The 23,175-nt window shown below is 49.2% G+C and overlaps 2 protein-coding genes across 4 annotated transcripts in view; both read left to right on the plus strand.

The window, feature by feature from the left end:
• Positions 1-579: 579 nt before the first annotated feature.
• On the plus strand, positions 580-16,057 carry slco2a1 (solute carrier organic anion transporter family, member 2A1). Its single transcript, XM_067229770.1, is given in 15 exon segments — positions 580-710; positions 5,745-5,882; positions 8,109-8,255; positions 8,257-8,271; positions 8,693-8,915; positions 9,153-9,259; positions 9,460-9,588; positions 10,189-10,264; positions 10,848-11,012; positions 11,436-11,641; positions 12,318-12,482; positions 13,369-13,532; positions 13,647-13,711; positions 14,091-14,211; positions 14,865-16,057. Coding segments are annotated over 15 exon segments (1,893 nt in total). The 5' UTR covers positions 580-659; the 3' UTR covers positions 14,986-16,057.
• Positions 16,058-16,330: 273 nt separating this feature from the next.
• rab6ba (RAB6B, member RAS oncogene family a) overlaps positions 16,331-23,175 on the plus strand; it is a 32,266-nt gene continuing 25,421 nt past the window's right edge. For all 3 annotated transcript variants that reach the window (XR_010875043.1, XR_010875044.1, XM_067229990.1), the window contains exon 1: positions 16,331-16,501. Coding sequence is in view for 1 of the 3 variants with exons in the window: in XM_067229990.1 (XP_067086091.1) it covers positions 16,432-16,501 (70 nt within the window). In the remaining 2 variants the exon portion in view is untranslated. The remainder of the gene's footprint in view (positions 16,502-23,175) is intronic.

Below are 23,175 nucleotides of genomic sequence, written 5' to 3' on the forward strand. Positions count from 1 at the left end.
ATGCAGAACAATAGCATTGTTTTGAGTTATGGTTTATACTGTATACTTGGGTATTGTCATTGACTGTCACACTGGAAACAGTTTTTGTTTGACCACTTTTTGCATGAAGTCGGAGGGAAACTTAGTGTTGTAATGGAAAGTCTCAAATCGCATTTGTGCGGAAACGAAGACGGCGCCTGAGGTGAATTTGAACGCAACGTTGTGATGGAACCATATCCCCAGGCACGATGGCTCAACTCTAATGTACTTCACATTTAACACCATTACAGGGATCGAAGCAGGACTCGTTAAATTACAAGTAATCTGGTAAATAAAAGAAAAACCTTTGCAACTGATGGTCAGGTAATCTCACATGTAAAAAGAAAATAATAGTCTTGCGAATAAAAACGTCACAGTTCAGTCTCCTAGAAGGGCCTTTTGAAATAAAGGGAACCAGTGCCCACGTAAAACAAGTCATGTGTGCCAACTATGGTCTTTCATTGCGTTCAAAACATTTGAACGTGTAGTTGTGGGCTGAGTCCAATTACATCACTGGCAGCCATAAAGCTCATTCAGACTCACCGGACTGGAAACACGGACGAATTACCCATCTGACGGAGACCTCAGCAGATCACACGCCGCTCCGCTCTGCCCTGTGGATACCTTCTCAGCAAATAAAGATGTATGCCAAAGACATGAAGAAACCAAGGTCACCGTTTTGCAACATAAAGGTCTGTTAATATTAATAGATTTGTAAAGGTTTCGCAAAAATGTAATAGGCTATGAATATGTTGTTATGAGTAGAACTGCTGTTCATAACTTGGACAAAGTAGCAAGGATATCTGATAAGTGATCCTTTTTAATATTACACTTTCAACAGTCAGCTAAAGCGAGATCATGTTTGAAACGAAGGTGTGAATATAAAGTAGATTTCATTAATTTGTGAGAGCCTTCATATAAAACAGGGATAACCTTTGGATCTTGAACTCAGATGACACTTTTTGTAAACTTGATATTTGATTACATAAACTGCTATCTCTGCGTAAATATTATGCACCATTCCAACTTCTGCGCTTCACTGCAGAAAAGACAGTTTGTTTTATCATCTAATCGATGTCCTTTGACATTTTAAAGCATGAATGTGCACATCACGCCCCAGGTTGTTAGGTATTCTAAACTGTGTTGTAGAGAATGTGGCATATTTGTTCTTAAAACTATGCCTGGAATGTGCCTGCCAACACGTGTGGTCCTACATCTCTGCTGAACGTCATTGTGATGTTTCAGTGTCTTTGTGGATAGATTGTATTTGGAATATTCTCTTTTTTGCTCTTACCAGTGTTGAGAGATTTTAAAGAGATTATATTTCACAGATTATAGCTCACCACAATTGGTGTTTTTTCTTCACACAATAACATTTAATTTGCTGCACAAGGTTGTGCACGCCGTACAATCATGATCATATCAGTCATGTCATGGATCACGAGCGCTTCGTTCCTCTCGTGCTGTCATTGTAGATCATCTCCCGCCAAACACACCAGACTGCAACCGGAGATCTGGCCGTCATGCAGCGGTGTCACGGTCAACGTAGCCTAACCTTTGTATCGCTATGCGGGCCTAGGTTGTCACTATAAGAAACCAATAATAGGTGATTATGTGATTTATTATTTTAACCAAACTGTATTCTCTCATGATATAACAAACATGGGTAAGGGCTGGAATTAGTACTGAGCGTACTGAGTACTGCGCATTATAAAGCAGTTAATTACCTGTAGAAATTGGTAAATGTTGCATCATCACACCGTAAATACAAGACGTCACACATTCACACATAAATGACTCATTTATTGTATCCCGTGCACAACATTAAGTGTGAAGATGTAACTTACTCATTCGCGTAATTGACTCCACTTGTCATGTTCTGGATCGGGTACAGACACGCTGCCTGGGTCTTGGCCTGCGAGCGTCCAAAACCAATACAGGCTTCACTTCTGGAACGGCGCGTTGCTCCAGGCATCTCAGGCTGCGGTGGGGACATTTACATCGGCATCTTCTGATTGGTAGTTATTTCCTGTACGAAACCTTCCGCCCCCGTTTTATACCACAGATGTTTACCCTTACTAATACACCACACACACACGTACATAATTTGCTCCAAACCCGGTGGTCTTCCTGAAACATCCGGACGCCATGCTGTGAGACCGTGCGTGAGTGTGCGTGCGTGCGTGTGCACCAGTGGCGATTTTAGACTCTTTAGGGGTGCTCAAGCACTCCTAAATTTGATCTCACCACCCCTAAAAATAATAATAATAAAAATAAATTATATTATCATTAATTTTTATTATCTTAAATACGTTTTAGTCCTCTGACGTGTTAAAACAATGTTTAGTTATTGTTAATGTTTAGTTACACATTATTATTTCATTTGATGCTAGTAGTTCATGAAGAAAGGGACTTTCTTAGTTTTTTCTCAGTTCCATGCATTCAATATTTTGTATAATAATACATAAATGTATTAATTGTTATCCAGTGAAATTAGTGATTTATCAGCAAGGGGGTTTAACACTTTTGCAAGGGTCTGTATCCATGTGACATTCTCATTGCGGGCTGAGCCCCCCTAAAGGTCTGATCCTAGAATCCCCCCTGGTGTGCACGTGTGTGTAACGTGTTTGAGATTGTAGCACTCCGGGAGCGTGTGGGCATGTCAGATCAGATGCACGTAATAGGTATGTCCAAGCCTGAGTCACAGTTTCACAATCTTAGCGGTAGGCCTGATGTTTCACACTTGTTTCACACAGATTCACTGTGAGTTCTTACGATGCGCTGGCGCATGTTTACCGTCATAACAGTCAGCTGACGGTGGCTCATCGGAGTGATGAGACGATTGAATTCGCTCATGTTCTGAAATTGAATCTCATAAAGAGAAAAACCGATTTTCAAAGAAATATGTGTGTTCAAAGATGAATAGCTACGTGCTCTATCATAGATTAAATTAAAACATAAATCAAAATTGGTCAATTCTTGACAATTAAGTGATTCATCTCGCCAAGCCGTTTCACCACACAGGAAATGTTGATGGAAAATGTTGTGAAAAAATAGACCTATTGATGGGTAATTTAAAACAAAACAAAATAGGACACATTAAGTATTTACTTATTTATATATATTTTTCAGATGGATTAAAGTTGAATAATAAAAAAAAAAATACATTGCTCTTGCTCGGTTTCCCTCGCTGACAGTTTGGATGATAAACTGCGGGAGAGTTGAGTTTGGCCTCAACTGCTCCGTGAGGTGATAAATCATAGTCGGCCTCAAACACAGACAGGCAGGTCAACAACAGTTCCAGGGTTGAGAGCGTATCCATTTAATCATCTATCCATCCATTATTCTTCGCTGACAAAGACACGCTGTTCAAAACTGGTTTGTTTTCGTGTGTTGAAACAGAATGTTCTCAGGGCTTATCTTGTGTCGGTTGGTCGTTCCAGGTACAGCGAGGGTGTGTCGCATGTACCCTGACCAGACCAGCCTCTCCCCAGCGCTCCTGTGGAGATTCTCTCCCCGACTCCCTACAAGCTGGGCTTCAAAGTCCCAGGCCCCACGTAGTCTACAGTGTAGACCACACACTCCACCACATCAGGTGGTTCTGCTTGTGTTTTATTTGTGGCCTTTCGCCGGTATTCCTGTGTAAGAATAGCGGTTCTGAAGAGCTGCCGACAATGTGTTTCCCCCGGAGATGGAGCGCTTGTTTGACTTGGTGTTCACAATCACCCGTGTGACTTACAGGAGGTTAAAGGTCAAACCAGACGGTGTTTTTCGAGGAGGGGTGAAGGGGGGTCTCTGATCGCGCTGCTATTGTTTGGTGAGGCGTTTCAACTTCAATGGAAGGCTTGAGCGCTGTGATCACAGCTTTCATGTGGCTGACGAGCTCTGCCTGTGTTGACTTCTCTCCAGGAGAGACCAGCCACTCCTCTCCTGTTGTTCTCTCTCTCTCTCTCTCTCTCTCTCTCTCTCTCTCTCTCTCTCTCTCTCTCTCTCTCTCTCCTCCCACTTCTCACCCTCTCTCTTCCCTGTCTTTCTCTCTTCCTCTCTATCCTGTGTCCTGGCCAGGTAGAGTGTTCGGTCTGTACCCTCCCCTAAGCCCCCCGGCCCCCCAGCCCCCCGAGGCCCCATGGCCCCCCTAGGCCCCCTGGCACCTCCAGGCCCCCCGGCCCCCCCAGGCCCCCCCAGGCCCCCCAGCCCCCCGAGGCCCCCCGCCCCCCCAGCCCCCTGGCACCTCTAGGCCCCCCCCGGCCCCAGGCAGAGACAACACCAGCAGACCTGGAGGTGTTCCTACACGTCAGAGGGTGTCTGAATAACAAGGTTTCACCAGGCCAGACTCTGAGAGTACAACTTATAAACTCAGGAAATAGACACCTCTTTATCTGCAGACGAGGGTTAACGACACAAGGGGGGTGGATTCTGACGTCTACAGTGCTGGGGGTTCACGGTGTCTCTGAAGGGATCTCCAGTCGTGCTCCTTCACGGCAACAGGTCTGGTTGGTGACTCATCAGACACGCGGCAGGGTTTGGGAAGGTAGTGTTTGTGGGCAGGAGGTGGTGTGTCTTGGATGACTCATGTACAGTGAGACGCGTTCTCAGGTCCCTGGGTTGGTTTTTCTATTATTCTTTTATTAATGTCTTCTTCATGACACACTGTAATCTCTCTTTTGAGTGCCAGCGTTACGCAATTTGTTTTCTTTTTTCTCTTTTCAAGATTAATTGACCTTATGCACTGTGTCCTAGATTTTTGGGGTTGGTGTGTGTGTGTGTCTCTCCCTGGCTGGGTCTGTGTGTGTGTGTGTGGTGTGTGTGTATTTCTCTGTGTTTTAGTTTCTTCTTATAAGAGAAAGTATTTCTCTCTTAGACGTCTCGTCCGCGTCTGTCAGTCAGAGCCAGCTGACAGCCCTGCGGTCTTAGTTTCATGATTGATTGGTCACAGTTTCCGTGTTTCAAAACTGTTTTGAAGCCCAGATGATAGTGAATGATGTCTCTCTTCTCTGAAACTTGATATAGCTCTGTTCTCATGGTGTGAGGAAATTCAACTTTGTTTAGTATCATATGTCTACAAAAGACAACATTGTAGAGAATCGTGACCTAAGGCAGTGCTATCAGACTCTGCCAGTCAAACTGATAACATGCTGTTTCAACCAGAGTCCCAAACAAAGGAACTGATTTGGTTTGCCTGAACAAGCATGTCTTGTTGAAACTTTGCCACAATTAAAACCCACTTTGATGCAAAACAGAGATGTTTCAGTCTCAGTGTAGAAGTGTCTTTGTGTGAGTTCATAAAGCAAGAAGCCCAGCTACAACAGCAGACTTAGCTGTTCCGAGTCGGACTGGATGCTGGCCAGGAACGGAGGTTTTTATCTCTGCTGTTTTCTTAACAAATCCACATTTCAACATGTTGGTTGGGATCCCCTCCCTTGCTGCTATGGCCCCAGCAGCAGGAGAGGATGATGTCTGGGACCCTGGTCTTCTCCCAGCTCCCTTCCAGACCAGCTGGGCCTGGCCTCTTGAGACCTGAAACACCCTCTTCCTCTCTCTCTCCTTCCTTCTAATTCTCTCTCTTCCCTCGTCCCTTTCATTCTCCCCTCTCTCAGTCTCTTTCTCTCTTTTCCTACCACTAATTTCATCTCCCCCCCCCCCCCCCCCTCCCCCTCCCCTCCCCCTCCTCCTCCCTCCCCCCCTCCCCCTCCCTCTCCCCCTCCTCCTCCCTTGCCCTGCTACAGGTGTTTGTGCTGTGCCATGGGCTGCTCCAGCTGACCCAGCTACTGTACAGCTCCTACTTCAAGAGCACCATCACCACCATCGAGAGACGCTTCGGCCTCAGTAGCTATTCCTCCGGCACCATCTCCTCCCTGCACGAGGTAACACACCACAACACTACACTACACCACACACCACAACACTACACCATCTCCTCCCTGCACGAGGTAACACACCACAACACTACACTACACCACACACCACCACACCACTACACCATCTCCTCCCTGCACGAGGTAACACACCACAACACTACACTACACCACACACCACACCACTACACCATCTCCTCCCTGCACGAGGTAACACACCACAACACTACACTACACCACACACCACACCACTACACCATCTCCTCCCTGCACGAGGTAACACACCACAACACTACACTACACCACACACCACACCACTACACCATCTCCTCCCTGCACGAGGTAACACACCACAACACTACACTACACCACACACCACACCACTACACCATCTCCTCCCTGCACGAGGTAACACACCACACCACAACACTACACCACACACCACACCACTACACCATCTCCTCCCTGCACGAGGTAACACACCACAACACTACACTAGACCACACACCACACCACTACACCATCTCCTCCCTGCACGAGGTAACACACCACAACACTACACTACACCACACACCACACCACTACACCATCTCCTCCCTGCACGAGGTAACACACCACAACACTACACTACACCACACACCACACCACTACACCATCTCCTCCCTGCACGAGGTAACACACCACTACACTACACTACACCACACACCACACCACTACACCATCTCCTCCCTGCACGAGGTAACACACCACAACACTACACTACACCACACACCACACCACTACACCATCTCCTCCCTGCACGAGGTAACACACCACAACACTACACTACACCACACACCACACCACTACACCATCTCCTCCCTGCACGAGGTAACACACCACTACACTACACTACACACCACACCACTACACCATCTCCTTCCTGCACGAGGTAACACACCACTACACTACACCACACACCACACCACTACACCATCTCCTCCCTGCACGAGGTAACACACCACACCACTACACCATCTCCTCCCTGCACGAGGTAACACACCACAACACTACACTACACCACACACCACACCACTACACCATCTCCTCCCTGCACGAGGTAACACACCACTACACTACACCACACACCACACCACTACACCATCTCCTCCCTGCACGAGGTAACACACCACTACACTACACCACACACCACACCACTACACCATCTCCTCCCTGCACGAGGTAACACACCACTACACTACACTACACCACACACCACACCACTACACCATCTCCTCCCTGCACGAGGTAACACACCACTACACTACACTACACCACACACCACACCACTACACTACACTACACAACACACCACAACACAACACTACACAACACTACACAACACAACACAACACCACACAACACTACACTACACTACACAACACTACACTACACCATCTCACAACACCACTCCTTCATACAACACTCCACTGCACAAGTACAGCACAGCTCAGCTGCCAGATCCTCTCAGCAGTGTGTTCCAGAGAGGAAGGAGAAGCCCTGGCGAGCTCCCTCCCTCCCTCCAGCCCTCCCTCCCTCCCTACAGCCCTCCCTCCCTCCAGCCCTCCCTCCAGCCCTCCCTCCAGCCCTCCCTCCCTCCAGCCCTCCCTCCCTCCCTCCAGCCTGGCTGTTCTGGGGCGGGGGAGCTCTCAGCCTGTCACACATGACAGATGGGTTTATTGTGCACAGATCATGGAGAGACACTGGGTGCACTGTAGCCTGTTAAGAGAGGGGAGCAGAGTACAGTACAGTAGAGTTCAGTACAGTACAGTAGAGCAAAGAGTACAGTAGAGTACAGTACAGTAAAGTACAGTAAAGTACAATAAAGTACAGTCGAGTACAGTAGAGTACAGTAGAGTAGAGTACAGCACAGTAGAGTAGAGTAGAGCAGAGAGTAGAGTACAGTAGAGTACAGTAGAGTACAGTAGAGTACAGTAGAGTAGAGAGTACAGTACAGTAGAGTACAGTAGAGTACAGTACAGTAGAGTACAGTAGGGTACAGTAGAGTACAGTAGGGTACAGTAGAGTAGTGAATACATTCTTACAGCTGCACTAACAAAGCACAATACAAAATATACATAATCAATACAAAATATACATAATCAATACCAAATAGAGTAAAATATATCAAATACAGCAAATATACATGTACAACACTAAATACTTACGTGTGTGTATGTGTGTGTGTGTGTCCAGGTGGGGAACACGGTCCTGATTGTGTTCGTCAGTTACCTGGGCAGCCGTCTGCACCGGCCCCGCCTCATCGGACTGGGTGGGCTGCTGATGTCCATCAGCGCCCTCCTCCTCGCCCTACCTCACTTCCTGTCCCAGCCCTACCAGTACGACTCTGTCTTCCACAGTAAGATCTCTTCTGGCTCCGCCCTCCTCTTCTGGCTCCGCCCCTCTCTTCTGGCTCCGCCTCTCAGTGTCCCAGACATAGATTAAGTCCTAGACTCATACTACTTTTTTTCAATGGAGATTTTCATGGAATCCAGCTAATAACTTCTTCGCTGGAAGACATGCTGTTTGTTTTAAACAAATGATGTGTGTGTGCCTGTGTGTGTGTGTGCCTGTGTGTGTGCCTGCCTGTGTGTGTGCCTGTGTGTGTGCCTGCGTGTGTGTGTGCCTGTGTGTGTGCCTGCGTGTGTGTGTGCGTGCCTGTGTGTGTGTGTGCCTGCGTGCGTTTGTGTGTGCCTGTGTGTGTGCCTCCGTGTGTGTGTGCGTGCCTGTGTGTGTGTACCTGTGTGTGTGTGTATACCTGCGTGTGTGTCTCAGTGAAGGGGAACTCCAGCGGTCGTCCTGACATGTGTCGTGTCCAGCTGAACTCCAGCCGTGCGGAGGCGTGTGGGCGGGAGGAGGGCCAGCATCTGGGGGGGGACAGGCTCTGGCTGCTCATGGCCAGCGCCCAGCTCCTGTTTGGGGTGGGCTCCGTCCCCATCCAGCCCTACGGCATCTCCTACGTTGACGACTTCGCCGGCGCTGGAAACTCCCCTCTCTACATAGGTACACCCTGCAGTAACATCTTACTGTAACTCCCCTCTCTACATAGGTACACCCTGCAGTAACATCTTACTGTAACTCCCCTCTCTACATAGGTACACCCTGCAGTAACATCTTACTGTAACTCCCCTCTCTACATAGGTACACCCTGCAGTAACATCTTACTGTAACCCTGCAGCCTGTCATGTATTGTGGTTGCAGTAATAGCTCGGTGACTATCTGTTCCTGTCCTCTCTCCAGCCATCCTGTTTTCTATATCAGTGTTTGGTCCAGCGTTTGGGTTCCTCCTGGGCTCCGTCATGCTGCGCATCTACGTGGACGTGGACAGAGCCGGCTCAGGTGTGTGTGTGTGTGTGTGTGTGCGTGCGTGTGTGTGTGCGTGTGTGTGTATGTGTGTGCGTGTGTGTGTGTGTGTATGTGTGTGTGTGTGCGTGTGTGTGTGTGTGTGTGGGGGGTTAACAATGGTTTGAGGATGGAAAAGCGTGGTGTGGAACTGTCCTCTAATGCTGAATGATAACTGAATGATCTCCCCCCAGCGGCCTCCCAGGAGCTGAGCCCCTCCGATCCCCGCTGGGTGGGGGCCTGGTGGATGGGGCTGCTGGTGTCCTCTGCCTGCCTGGCCCTGGCCTCACTGCCATACTTCTTCTTCCCCCGCAGCCTGCCTGTGGAGTCCCAGGTACGCCCCCCCCCTCACATCCTCCCCCCTCCCCCCTCACCCCCACCCAGCCCCTAGCAGACACGGGTTTGTAGTCATGACAACTGATGAATCAGCATTCTCTGCTTGTCTGTACCGCCCTTCCCTGGCTGGGTGACAGCAGAGCAGCTGTTTATACCAGCAGTACTCCCTCCTGTTCCTCCAGGGTCTGGAGCCTGTTCGGACCCCCAGGAGAGTGTACCTGTAGGGGCAGGAGGACTAGCTGGGCTCCCTCCAGGCTGGTACAGCCCTGGCATAGGGGAACACTCCCATCCTACCTGCCATCACCTCTGCTTGTTTAACATTGTTAAACTTGTTTGTATAGTGGAAGTGTTCCAGGCAGAGATCAGATAAAACATACAGCTCAGGAAGATTAACCCGGTCTCTCTTTGGAGGACTTGTGTGGGGATTCTGGGTAATCTGGCTGCTCCCAGAAGATTAAACCTGGCAAAAGATCACAGGAATAAAATGAGATAAAATTAGATGAAATATAAACAGATCTTCTTGCTATTTGCCCGTCTATGCGCGTTCTTCCAAACATCAGAGGTTAGATGATGCTTCACCTGTGATGTTTCCCTCTAGGAGCCCGCAGCAGAAACCAACACACTGAATGAAGACTCCAAAGAGCATGACATCTCCTTGCTTGATTTCCTCAAGAGTAAGTTCTCTTCCTCCAGGCTGGCTGGCCCGCAACTCTAACACACTCAAACACATTTAGAAATAATCTGGAGAACTGTGATCAGCCTTCGTGAGAATTTCCATGACTCTGTTGAGTTGTCCTCGTTGTAACATCTGGATATTGTTTTGAGAGGACTTTCAAGTTCTAGAGGTTTACACTGTATTGTTGAATAGAGTTTTTATAACAGACCTGCAAACATATTCTTTGTAAAACACTGGAGCTATTAAAAGATCTGTGTGTGTGTGTGTCTGTGTGTGTGTGTATCTGTGTGTGTGTGTGTGTGTATCTGTGTGTGTGTGTGTGTGTGTGTGTATCTGTGTGTGTGTTTGTGTGTGTGTGTGTGTGTATCTGTGTGTGTGTGTGTGTGTGTGTGTTTGTGTGTGTGTGTGTTTGTGTGTATCTGTGTGTGTGTGTGTGTGTGTGTGCGTGTGTGTGTATCTGTGTGTGTTTCTGTGTGTGTGTGTGTGTGTGTGCATGTGTATCTGTGTGTGTGTGTGTGTGTGTGTATCTGTGTGTGTGTGTGTGTGTGTGTATCTGTGTGTGTGTGTGTGTGTGTGTCCAGTGTTCCCCCGGCTGTTTGTGCGCCTGCTGCTGAGCCCTCTGTTCCTGCTGCTGGTTCTGGCTCAGTGCTGCTTCTCCTCCGTGGTGGCCGGCCTCGCCACCTTCCTCAACAAGTTCCTGGAGCGTCAGTACAGCGCCTCGGCCGCGTACAGCAGCCTGCTCATCGGTCAGGAACACTCCCTCCTTCACTCTTTAAGCAGACAGATAGGAAGTACAGCGGGGTCCAGGATCAGGAGAGTGTAGTGGTGGTAACAGTGTTTCTATGGTGATCTCATAGACGCTCTATGCTGACAGACGGCGAGAGAGAGAACTCTGTCGGTTTGGACTGAAGTTCCTAAACTGTGGAGAGAGAGACAGAGAGAATAATAATGTATTTAGCAGACCCTTTCATCCAAACAGAACCAGTACAGGGGGATTTGAACCTCTCAAACTGGAGTCAAGTGTTCTGACCACTTAGCTATACCCTCCCCAGAATAGATAGGGTTAGTTTACTGTGACTCCCCTTTGTACTCGACAAGTTCACTTCTGTTTTTCTAAATTCTCCATCTTCCCTCCCCCTCCCTCCCTCCCTCCCTCCCTCCCTCTCCAGGTGCCGTCAATCTACCGTCTGTTGCCGTGGGGATGCTTTTGGGCGGGGTGATCATGAAGAGGGCGGAGCTGTCCCTGAAGGTCATCCCTCGGTTCTCCGTGGTGATGCTCTTTCTCTCTGTGCTCCTCTGCATCCCTCTCTTCTTCATGGGCTGCCAGACGCAGAGAGTGGCCTCTGTCAACTACCAGCCAGGACATCCTGGGTCAGTCTGGGGAGCGGGCGCTGATACAAAGACAACTAAAAAACGATCTTGTCTAGAAAAGCAAACTGTCATTTTCTCAGTGACTGTCCCTCATGCCCAGCAACAGGATATGTTTTAAATGGATCTACGTTACATCATATTTTCTCAAAAAAAAAAATTTCAATCGTAGATAAGCTGACTTTGACCCCTGTCTGGATATCCCAGCCCTTCTTATGGTCGTTAGAATGGAGAAAGTGGGGGGTCAGTATTTCATAGTAGATACCACAGGGCTTTAGTTTGGCCTGGTGCCTTTGGCAAACACCACGTTCTAGGATGTAGTTACTACGTGCGTAAACACAGACTGCACAAACACGAGGCTTGGACTTCAGCCTGTCCTTCTTCTGGTCTGTTTGTTTTCTCTCTCTCTGCTCTCTCTCTTTCTCGCTGCTCTCTATCTCTCTGCTCTCTATCTCTCTGTTCTCTCTCTCTCTCTGCTCTCTATCTCTCTGCTCTCTATCTCTCTGTTCTCTCTCTCTCTCTCTGCTCTCTCTCTCTCTGCTCTCTCTCTGCTCTCTATCTCTGCTCTCTCTCTCTGCTCTCTCTCTCTCTGCTCTCTCTTTATCTCTCTGCTCTCTATCTCTCTGCTATCTCTCTTTCTAGATATTCTGAATTCCATCGAGAGAGATCACTCTCTGACAGAGTTCTGTCCCTGTCCCAGGTGGCTGGCTGGGTGTAGCTCAAACTGCTCCTGCCATATGAGCGTGTTCAACCCGGTGTGTGGTACTGATGGCGTCGAGTACATCTCCCCCTGCCAGGCCGGCTGCAGCAACTTCACCATGGATCCCAAAAACCCCTACAGGGTTCAGGTGAGGCTCTGACCTGTCCTCCTACACACAGGTTCCCCCTGAGTACACACAGTATACACATACATGGAGGAGAGTGCAGGGAGGACATGACCTCCTCGCTATTAGAAGGACCTAAAAACAGTAAAACATATTGTTTACTATCTGTCAAATAGTTTAGTTTTCATCTGTATTTGGTGGCATGATCAATATTATTTCTTGACATTGCGTGACTTTTTTAATTTCTTGGCAAAAAAATAAAAAAAATAGTTTTGAAAGATATTTTCGAAAAGAAGTTTTGAAAGGTTGAAAACATTATTTTGAACCAATTAAAAAAGTATTCTAAAGTCTGTGGACCAGAAGAAACACTCGTCACGAGTACATCCCAGGAGCAAATCTCTTCAGAGATCTCCCAGCATGTGAACTTGATTGGTCAGATCTTTTCAGAGATCTCCCAGCATGTGAACTTGATTGGTCAGATCTCTTCAGAGATCTCCTTGCGTGTGAACTTGATTGGTCAGGTTACAGCCTCTGACACGGTGCAGGGCCAGGGAACTGCTCGACACGCCTGTTTACCAGGAGACAGCGGGAGTTTAATCAATGGAGTCTAATCAATGTCTAATTAGCTTTGGACGATAGTGGGCGAGGATAATCATTGAAAGGTTCTAGAGAGGTGTGGGGAACCACTAGCAGACAGCCAAGAGAGGAGTGGGTTCTGGATCATCAGATGTGACACCTTGGTTGTCATCGTTACTTAATAAACCTGCTCAATGTTCTGACGGCTCCAGAGTTAGCTGGAGAGACAAGCAGTTCTCAACCATTATTTGTAACTGTGCATACGAGTACGTCATAATTAAGAGATTAACATGGTACGAGTGATGCTGACCTGTAATCTTGTCTGTGTGCACAGGTGTACTCCAACTGCAGGTGTATACCTGGAGGCCCAGGGGGGGCCCGGCCAGGACCCTGCCACAACCAGTGTCCTCACTTCCTGATTCCTGTCATGGTGATCATCTCTCTGGCAGCGCTGGTGGCCAGCCTGTCTCACAACCCCATCTACATGATGGTGCTCAGGTAGACACCAGCCTGTCTCACAACCCCATCTACATGATGGTGCTCAGTAGACACCAGCCTGTCTCACAACCCCATCTACATGATGGTGCTCATGGAAGTTTGTTGTTGTTTCAGGACCGTTCCCCAGGAAGACAAATCCTTCGCCATCGGGGTCCAGTTCCTGCTGATGAGGATGCTGGGTAAGAGGGTTAGGGTTAGAGACTGCATCATAACACGAGATGGAGTGTGATAGCATGCAGGAGAAGAACATGTTCATCTAGCAGAAGGTCTCAACCAAAGTGACACGGGGGATTTGAACCTGTGAGCTCTTGATCTGTGGTCAAACGCTCTAACCGAGCTGTGACTAGCATGTTTCTCAGTAGTGGTGGAGGCAATGAAAGGTAGAGGTGGTGGAGTGTGCTGCCTCGGGCGTTTGTTGAGCAGCATCACTGAGCTGACTCCGTCGCTCTGATGTAAATAAGTGTAGGAGCGCCCCCTAGTGGCGTCAACTGAACTGATCTCTTTTATTCTCACTGTAGATCTCTCTCACTCTTTTATCTCTCTCTCTCCCCCCACCAGCCTGGTTGCCAGCCCCAGCCCTGTTCGGCATGACCATCGACTCCTCCTGCATCTGGTGGAAACGTGTCTGCGGCAACAAGCTTGGATGCGGTTACTACGACAACAACCTCTTGAGAAACAGGTGTGTGGAGGATGCTGCCCCCGGAACTGTGACGTGTCAGTGACGTCATCACCCTGATGATGTGGACAGGGTGATGATGTCATCACCCTGATGCTGTGGGCAGGGTGATGATGTCATCACCCTGATGATGTGGACAGGGTGATGATGTCATCACCCTGATGATGTGGACAGGGTGATGATGTCATCACCCTGATGATGTGGACAGGGTGATGATGTCATCACCCTGATGATGTGGACAGGGTGATGATGTCATCACCCTGATGATGTGGACAGGGTGATGATGTCATCACCCTGATGCTGTGGGCAGGTGATGATGTCATCACCCTGATGATGTGGACAGGGTGATGATGTCATCACCCTGATGCTGTGGGCAGGTGATGATGTCATCACCCTGATGCTGTGGGCAGGTGATGATGTCATCACCCTGATGATGTGGACAGGTGATGATGTCATCACCCTGATGATGTGGACAGGTGATGATGTCATCACCCTGATGCTGTGGGCAGGTGATGATGTCATCACCCTGATGCTGTGGGCAGGTGATGATGTCATCACCCTGATGCTGTGGGCAGGTGATGATGTCATCACCCTGATGATGTGGACAGGTGATGATGTGTGGGTGTGTGCTCCTGACTTGGCTGCTGTTCCTGCAGGTATCTGGGACTGCAGGTGGGCTTCAAGCTGATAGGGATCCTGCTGCTGTGCCTGGTGGGCTGGAAGGTGCCTCGGAGCAACGAGTACAGCCTGGAGAAGAGACCTGAGGGCCTGCTGTGACCAGGAACGCACACACTATACACACACACACACACTATACACACACACACACACACACACTATACACACACACACACATTATACACACACACACACACACTATATACACACACACACACTATACACACACACACACACTATACACACACACACACACACACACTATACACACACACACACACACATTATACACACACACACACACTATACACACACACACACACACTATACACACACACACACACTATACACACACACACACACTATACACACACACATTACACATACACTATATATATATACATACAGACACACACACACACCTCCCTGGACAGAGATTGACATGTCAGATCCCCTGTTTGAGTCGTTTGATGAGGAGAAATGTCTGGACCCTGTCTGGGCCCGGGGGGCCTTGGGTGGACAGACCTCCTCCACGACGCCTCCATCCCCCTCCATTAGACCCCTGGATCTCTCCCACCACAGGGAGGAGTAAAGACAGTTCTCCTGCAACAGAAAAACACTTATTTTCCATGAAAAAATGTCCATGTCACATGTTGAGTAGTGAGGTCTTGAAACCTTCTAGTTCAGCTCCTGGACCTCCTGGTGAGAGGGGGTGGTGGACCCCCTGCTGTCTGGAGGACCTGGACCCCCTGGTGAGAGGGGGTGGTGGACCCCCTGCTGTCTGGAGGAGGGAGGTGTTTAGTTCAGCCTCCCTCCAGTTGGGGGATGGGCCATTCAGGGTTAGTTGCATGAAGCAACATGCTGTTGTGAAACGTAGCTTAATATTTAAGTATATTGTTAGTGTTTGTCTCAAACACAGAGGCATTAAGTGACCATGAAATGTGCTGAATCCTTGTTTGATATAATTGACTTACACTGTGGTAACTATGTAATCACATAATCGATATGACTTAATCAGACTGTATACATGTACTATATAAGTTAAACTATTAACTACACTGTTTGATCTCTAGTATTTTATGAAATGCCAAGTTCAAGACACATATCCGGCAATGAATGTGTAACTTTTGTAAATAAAATGTTTGTAACAAAGTGCCACATAGACTACTAAATAACCGCTAAATCCTGCCCTCTGTGAATTGTGGTTTCGTGTGTCTCTTTTTTTGGTAGGCCTGTGTGTGTGTGTGTGTGAGAGAGAGAGAACGAGATAGAGAGAGATGGAGATTGGTGCGGTCTGAGTTAAAGTATTTAGCATTTCCACAAGTATTGTATTTTTTCATTCCGCTTTCGCATGACGTCATGTTCAGGCTTGAGTAGCGCTGAGCGAGGAGAGGCCGCGCAGGCGCAGTGCTGACAGCCACGGCCAGACTCGGTGCAGCATTCTGATCAGGAGCGGCTTGAACGGGCGTCGCTTTCACATCTCAACCTGAGCCACAGGGATCGCAAATTAATTTGCCGTCTCTTATCCGCAATCAACCCAAAACCATGTCTGTCGGCAGTGACTTTGGCAACCCGTTAAGAAAATTTAAACTCGTCTTTCTCGGGGAGCAAAGCGGTAAGTCACAGCTGAATTCTCAGGAGAAGTTATTCTCCATTTGATTAGGCTGCGCGAGGTGCACCTGCTGGTGTTAGCCGCTGTTGATAACTAAGTAGATAATTTCGAACTTAGTCTTACATTTAAGGATTGTTTTAAAGATTAACTGAATATACCCGGCTTTTAAGTGAATGGTTCTTGTTCGAAGCGCACGTTTCTTATACAAAATATTTAAACATTTTTTTATACTTTATAGCTATTTATCCGAAAGAACTGGTGCGTGTAGTCTACTTACAATCCAACCAAAATGGACACACAACGTTGCGACTATTTCCAACTTTACTAAGCACAAGAAGATCCTAACACAAGCTGTCTTTTATCCATTCAGTATCTCTTTCTCTCTCTGACATGACTCATGCTTCAAATGTGCATGTCCTGACTACAGTTATCTTTGCGCAGTCCTGTGACAATATGTTAAATTACCTTCAGTAAAATTGTAATCAAAAGTATCAGATATAAAGCACTGTGTGACGTTTGTATAGTTTCAAGGCTGGGGTGTAGTCTGGGATGTGGCTGTTGGTGTGGAACAGATGAGGAAAGAAAACAGAAATCCCTGTGTGATGAGGCACACCCTGTTCTCAGTGTCGGTGGGATAACTTGTGTAGCTGCAGTCTCTGACGCCCGTCTCGTCTCCGTCCGCCGGATGATGAGGATGATGAAAGTGACGAAGTAATTCGTCCATTTACATGCTGCTGACTCGAAGTATGTTACACTTTGTAATCTGAACGAAAGAGCGAAGGACGGAAGGGAGGTGTTGTGGCCAACTGTGTCCTCGCTGTCACTCTCTCTCTCTCTCTCTCTCTCTCTCTCTCTCTCTCTCTCTCTCTCTCTCTCTCTCTCTCTCTCTCTCTCACCCTGTGCAAGACTGAAGGAGTCTCTCAACAGTTAGCCTACGGATGTTTCTGGTGTCAGAATGATTATTTTGTAATTAGGCCTACGTTGGTACACGTACAGAAGATTAAGAGATAGGATGTTAGCGTCCCTCCCTAAAGAAGATAACTGTTGACATATTCTGACCTCCACACCCTGTGAGAGCGAGGCGTTGCAGGGAAAACACGTCCATGATCCAGGAAATCACCTAACGTAGCAGAGAGCGGCCGCATCCAATCCAATATTTATTCTCCACCGACAGACGGTTTACACTTTGGTAATTTGCTTTACTTTAATTTGACGAATGCCCATGTAATGGTCGCACTCCACAATTCTGGTCAGGGGTTGGGATCGTGATGGGGCAGCAACGTCCTGTTGGCTGGGTTATACTCCATCTGTACATGTTGAAACTGAACCTCGACTTTATTGAGCGGGATCTGGAGAGATACGCGCTGTGTGTCGTGCACGGACGAAAATAACTCGATAGAGACAGTTGGCATGAATAATGAATGAATCTATTAGCTTATTAAATATGAATACCGACTCATGGCATTACTTTGCCTGCGGATCATTTTTATTCTGTTCACTCACTGCTGGGGTTTAAATGTCCTGAAAATGTACAGGTATTTTTCATGTTGTCAAGCCTCAGTGACACACTGAGACATACCGTGACGTTTCACGAAACACTTCTACACATTCCTGATGTTTGTTTTCATCTTCTAAGTGCGATGAAATCTACTATATTTTCACAAACATAATATCAACAAATATCCCTCTGTTCATACTTCATACTAAAGCGCCCAGGTCCCCCAGCATCAGCACATTGAATCATTAGCGATGATAGCGCGATAACAACAGTCAGCTGGTGTATAAGTCAGCAAAATGAACGCCACAACAGAATGAGCTTAGAGAGTTCTCTCATCCAGAAGAACCAGTGGTTTTGGTGTGTGTGTGGGTGTGTAGCAGGGGGGAGGAGGTGTGTGTGTAGCAGGGGGGAGGAGGTGTGTGTGTAGCAGGGGGAAGGAGGTGTGTGTGTGGATGTGTAGCAGGGCGGAGGAGGTGTGTATGTAGCAGGGTGGAGGAGGTGTGTGTGTAGCAGGGGGGAGGAGGTGTGTGTAGCAGGGGGAAGGAGGTGTGTGTGTGTGGATGTGTAGCGGGGCGGAGGTGTGTATGTAGCAGGGTGGAGGAGGTGTGTGTGTAGCAGGGGGGAGGAGGTGTGTGTGTAGCAGGGGGGAGGAGGTGTGTGTGTGGATGTGTAGCAGGAAAGAGGGGGGCCACTGTGAGACCTTTGACCAAGTCACTCCACACGTCTGGGTCTGGAGATGGGGATGGGGCTGGGGATGGGGCTGGAGATGGGGCTGGGGCTGGAGATAAGGCTGGAGATGGGGCTGGAGATGGGGCTGGAGATGGGGCTGGAGATGGGGCTGGAGATGGGGCTGGAGATGGAGATGGGGCTGGAGATGGGGCTGGAGATGGGGCTGGAGATGGGGCTGAAGATGGGGCTGGAGATGGGGCTGGAGATGGGGCTGAAGATGGGGCTGGAGATGGAGATGGAGATGGGGCTGGAGATGGGGATGGGGCTGGAGATGGGGCTGAAGATGGGGATGGGGCTGGAGATGGAGATGGGGCTGGAGATGGGGATGGGGCTGGGGATGGGGCTGGAGATGGGGCTGGAGATGGGGATGGGGATGGGGCTGGGGATGGGGCTGGAGATGGGGATGGGGCTGGAGATGGGGATGGGGCTGGAGATGGGGATGGGGATGGGGCTGGAGATGGAGATGGGGCTGGAGATGGAGATGGAGATGGGGCTGGAGATGGGGCTGGAGATGGGGCCGACTCAGATGCAATTGTTGTAGAATCCAGAGTTCACTCTGTTGAGGACAAAGAGAAGAAGTGGGGAATCCAAGTGATTGGTCCAAACTGTGGGCGTCAGCAGCACCTGTCGTGCAGGTGGAACGTTGAGCGGGCAGGAAGCTGTGGTCCTGCTGGAGGTCTGGCTGCCCTCCCCAGCTCCTCCAGCCACAAGGGTCCAACTCTGGCAGATCAGCTGCTTCCCCTAAGTCTGACTGCCCACGCTCAGCTCACCACCTTCCTTCCACTCTTAAGAACTTTTCTCTCTGAACTGCAGTTTTCCTGCAGTCTGGAAGATATTGCTGAATCACTGAGTCCTGATGCCAGAGCGGAGTCCTGGGGCTCGGCTGAATGCATCAATCACCGTGTCTCCAGGCAACGGCTCTCTGAGCTGTGGAGGACTGGGCTCTGGGCGGACAGGGACCAGGCAGACACGGAGTCCCACAGGGGCTAGGGGAGGCCTCAGGCTCCGCCCCACAGGGGCTAGGGGAGGCCTCAGCCTCCGCCTCCACAGGGGCTGGGGGAGGCCTCAGGCTCCGCCCCCATAGGGGCTAGGGGAGGCCTCAGGCTCCGCCCCCACAGGGGCTAGGGGAGGCCTCAGGCTCCGCCCCCACAGACAAGGTCCTCGTAGGAAGAAAGAACGCCAGACATCACAGTTGTTCACATTTGGATCCACGTCTGATGAGCTGCAGGGTACAGTCCCCTCTCTAGATACAGTATGATGAGCTGCAGGGTACAGTCCCCTCTCTAGATACAGGATGATGAGCTGCAGGGTACAGTCCCCTCTCTAGATACAGGATGATGAGCTGCAGGGTACAGTTCCCTCTCTAGATACAGGATGATGAAACTTTGTCACAGTACTGTTATGAGATGTTGGCAACAACTGTCTGTCTGAGCTGTTGATGTTGAGATGAAACAAGGCAGTGTGAGGTAACAATCCCGGAATGAGGTAACATGCCAGTGAGACGGTTGGGGGGGTTAAGATGGGAGCGTCTGGTTTGAGCCCTTTTCCGTTTTTTGTTCTTTCTGCTTTTGCTTCTTTGCATTTAAATGAGATATGCTGTCTTGCTGCTTCTGTGTGGTCTGTTCCAGCTCTGTGCAGCTCAGACCAGGGGCTTATTGAAATATATTTTACTGTATTGTCTTGTTTGTTCTGCTTACAATCAATATTCCTTTCATTAGGTTGCTTGCGAAGCAATTATCTATTTAGATTTCTTCGACGGCGAGACACAGATCTCTCATAGCACGCTGTTTTCACAGAGGAACAGAAAAACATCTAATCTCAGACCCACGCCTGTCCTAATCATCCACCTAGATTGAGAGAATGTGTCGTATCAGTGCGGTTTATCAAGTGTAACATTGGCTAAATTGGTCGATTTTAACATTAGTCAGTGGGCTTGAAAAACCTTTTCATCTTCTTGGTGAAAAGTATATCTGATCTGAATGCTAATCAAGGTATTGGGAGTTGTGTTTCTGTTTGTGTGCTGGTGAGACACCCAGGGAGTTAGTACCCAACCACAGACTGCCTTGATATGGGCGCTCAGTTGAGTCTGAGATTCTGCTCATGACTCTTATACTACATTTGATTCATTTAGCAGATGCTTTCATCCAAAGCTACGCACAATTAGTTCATGTAGTGTGTGTGTTTGTTTGGGTGTGTGTGTGTTTGTTTGGGGGTGTGTGTGGGTGTGTGTGTGTGTGTGTATGTCTTTATACAGTGTGTGGGGGGGGGGGGTGTATGTTACACTGTGAGCATCTGAGTTAGCTTCTCTGAGTGTGTTGGGGTGCTTGCAGCTGTAATACTGAGTGGTGGAGCTGCTTCTAAAGATAACTCTCTTCTCTGCTTCCTGTCTGGCCCTCCCCTCCTTCTTGTCTGGCCATCCCCTCCTTCCTGTCTGGCTATCCCCTCCTTCCTGTCTGGCCATCCCCTCCTTCCTGTCTGGTCCTCCCCTCCTGTCTGGCCCTCCCCTCCTTCCTGCTTGCTCTCTGATTGATCAGGGAAGCAGCTTGGATCTGCTATTGATCCACTCGGCTGTCCAGTAATGGAGGGTAATTGATCATAAGACATAAGTCCCTCCAAGCAGCCAGCCCTGCCCCACCACCCATTCCCTCCACTCCTCCTCCCTCCTCTACCCTCCTCCCCCCATTCCATCCAGCCCTCCTCTCTTTCCCTCCTCCATCCCTCCTTCCCTCCCTCCTCCCTTCCATTCATCATCATGCTCCCATATACAGTCCTTTATTAGGAAGGTGCGCTGTCTCCTATCAAACCCCAAAAGCATTAAACAGAAGTACAGGAACTTGAGATCCTCAGATGGGGATAGGGGGGGATGAGAGAGAGAGAGAGAGTGAAAGTGGGATTTATTGAATATTTAGAGACAAAACGAGCAGCTGTGATAGTATTCCTAGGATTAATAACAACCATAAATTTGCATTTATGGGCAGAAGGTTTTAACTCCCCTGTGAGGGCGTTCCAGCGGGGCAGAGGGGCAAGGAAAGGGGAGAGAAAAGAGAGGGGGAGAGAAGAGGGGGAGAGAAGAGGGGGAGAGAAGAGGGAGGAGAGAAGAGGGAGGAGAAGAGGGGTGAGTTTGGAAGGGAACAGTGTGTGGAAGAAGAACTCTCTTTTTCACTCCTACACTGTCACAGATCACGTCACATACAGTTTCTGTCCCGGATGCTGTCAGGCCAGCCTGGATGACTAGTCTGACTGCAGAGTGAGGGGGAAGGCTGGGGGCACCAGGCAGGCCAGCCTGGATGACTAGTCTGACTGCAGAGTGAGGGGGAAGGCTGGGGGCACCAGGCATGTCAGAAGACTGACGGCTGTCTGAATAAGGCTGGTGGTCACAGCTCCCTGGCTCCATCAACACTCTGTCACTGTTCAGTCACAACAGAGCTTAGCTCTAAGAACCCAACCTCACTGTCTGAGGAGAAGAGGGGAGGAGGGGAGGGGAGGGGAGAAGAGGGGAGAGGAGAGGAGAGCAGAAGAGGGGAGGGGAGAGGGGAGGAGCTCGGCTCTCTCGGTGTGTGGACATGGTCTGGTAACAGGGTTAGTTCATTGGGTGTTTTTTTCTGTGCAGTCACGGTGAGGTAAATGAATGAAAATGAGATTTAGCAGGAAGTCTGCCTCGGATAAGCGGCCCCTATTACCCCCCCATACCTCCCCCCCGCACCACACGCACACACACACACACTACCCTCTCAGCTAACGCCACACACACCAACACCACCCCCCTCCTCCACACACACACACACACACACACACACACTGTGGAGGTCGCCCATGTAGGGCCGCAGGCTGAGGGGCACTTTGTCTTCCCAGGACCCCCATTAATCTCAGAGGGGGGGTTCAGCCTGGGGGGGAGCCCTCTTGGGGTGGAGGAGAGTGGGGCGGCAGAGGACTTGTGACAGGCTGGTTGTCTGGCTGGGTAGATGGGTGGTTGGATGGCTAGGTGGTTGAATGGCTAAATGGTTGGATGGCTGGGTGGTTGGATGGCTAGATGGTTGGATGGCTAGGTGGTTGGATGGCTAAATGGTTGGATGGCTAAATGGTTGGATGGCTAGGTGGTTGGTTGTGTGGCTAGGTGGTTGGATGGCTCGGTGGTTGGTTGGCTAGGTGTACTATGCAGTGGACCGCAGAATCAGCCACGAAGGAGCCGGGAGAGATTTGTGGAGCTCTGCCTCTCTCACCATCCATCACAGACCCTCTTAGAGGAGCAGCCCGGCCTTGCCTCAGTTTAAAAGCAGCTCTGCTGCATGAATCACAGAGAAGCAGCCAGAAGCCCCACGCTAACAGCAGGGTCCTCTCCTGTCAGAGAGGAGGGTCGCCTCGCAGCACCCGCTGCCTGACCTGGACCTGCTCACTAACAGGATGCTGTGTCTGGACGTTTAAGGGGTTCCCCCCTTAAATGAAGAAAAGG

This window comes from Osmerus mordax, chromosome 26 (assembly GCF_038355195.1).
Source record: "Osmerus mordax isolate fOsmMor3 chromosome 26, fOsmMor3.pri, whole genome shotgun sequence".
NCBI lineage: Eukaryota > Metazoa > Chordata > Actinopteri > Osmeriformes > Osmeridae > Osmerus > Osmerus mordax.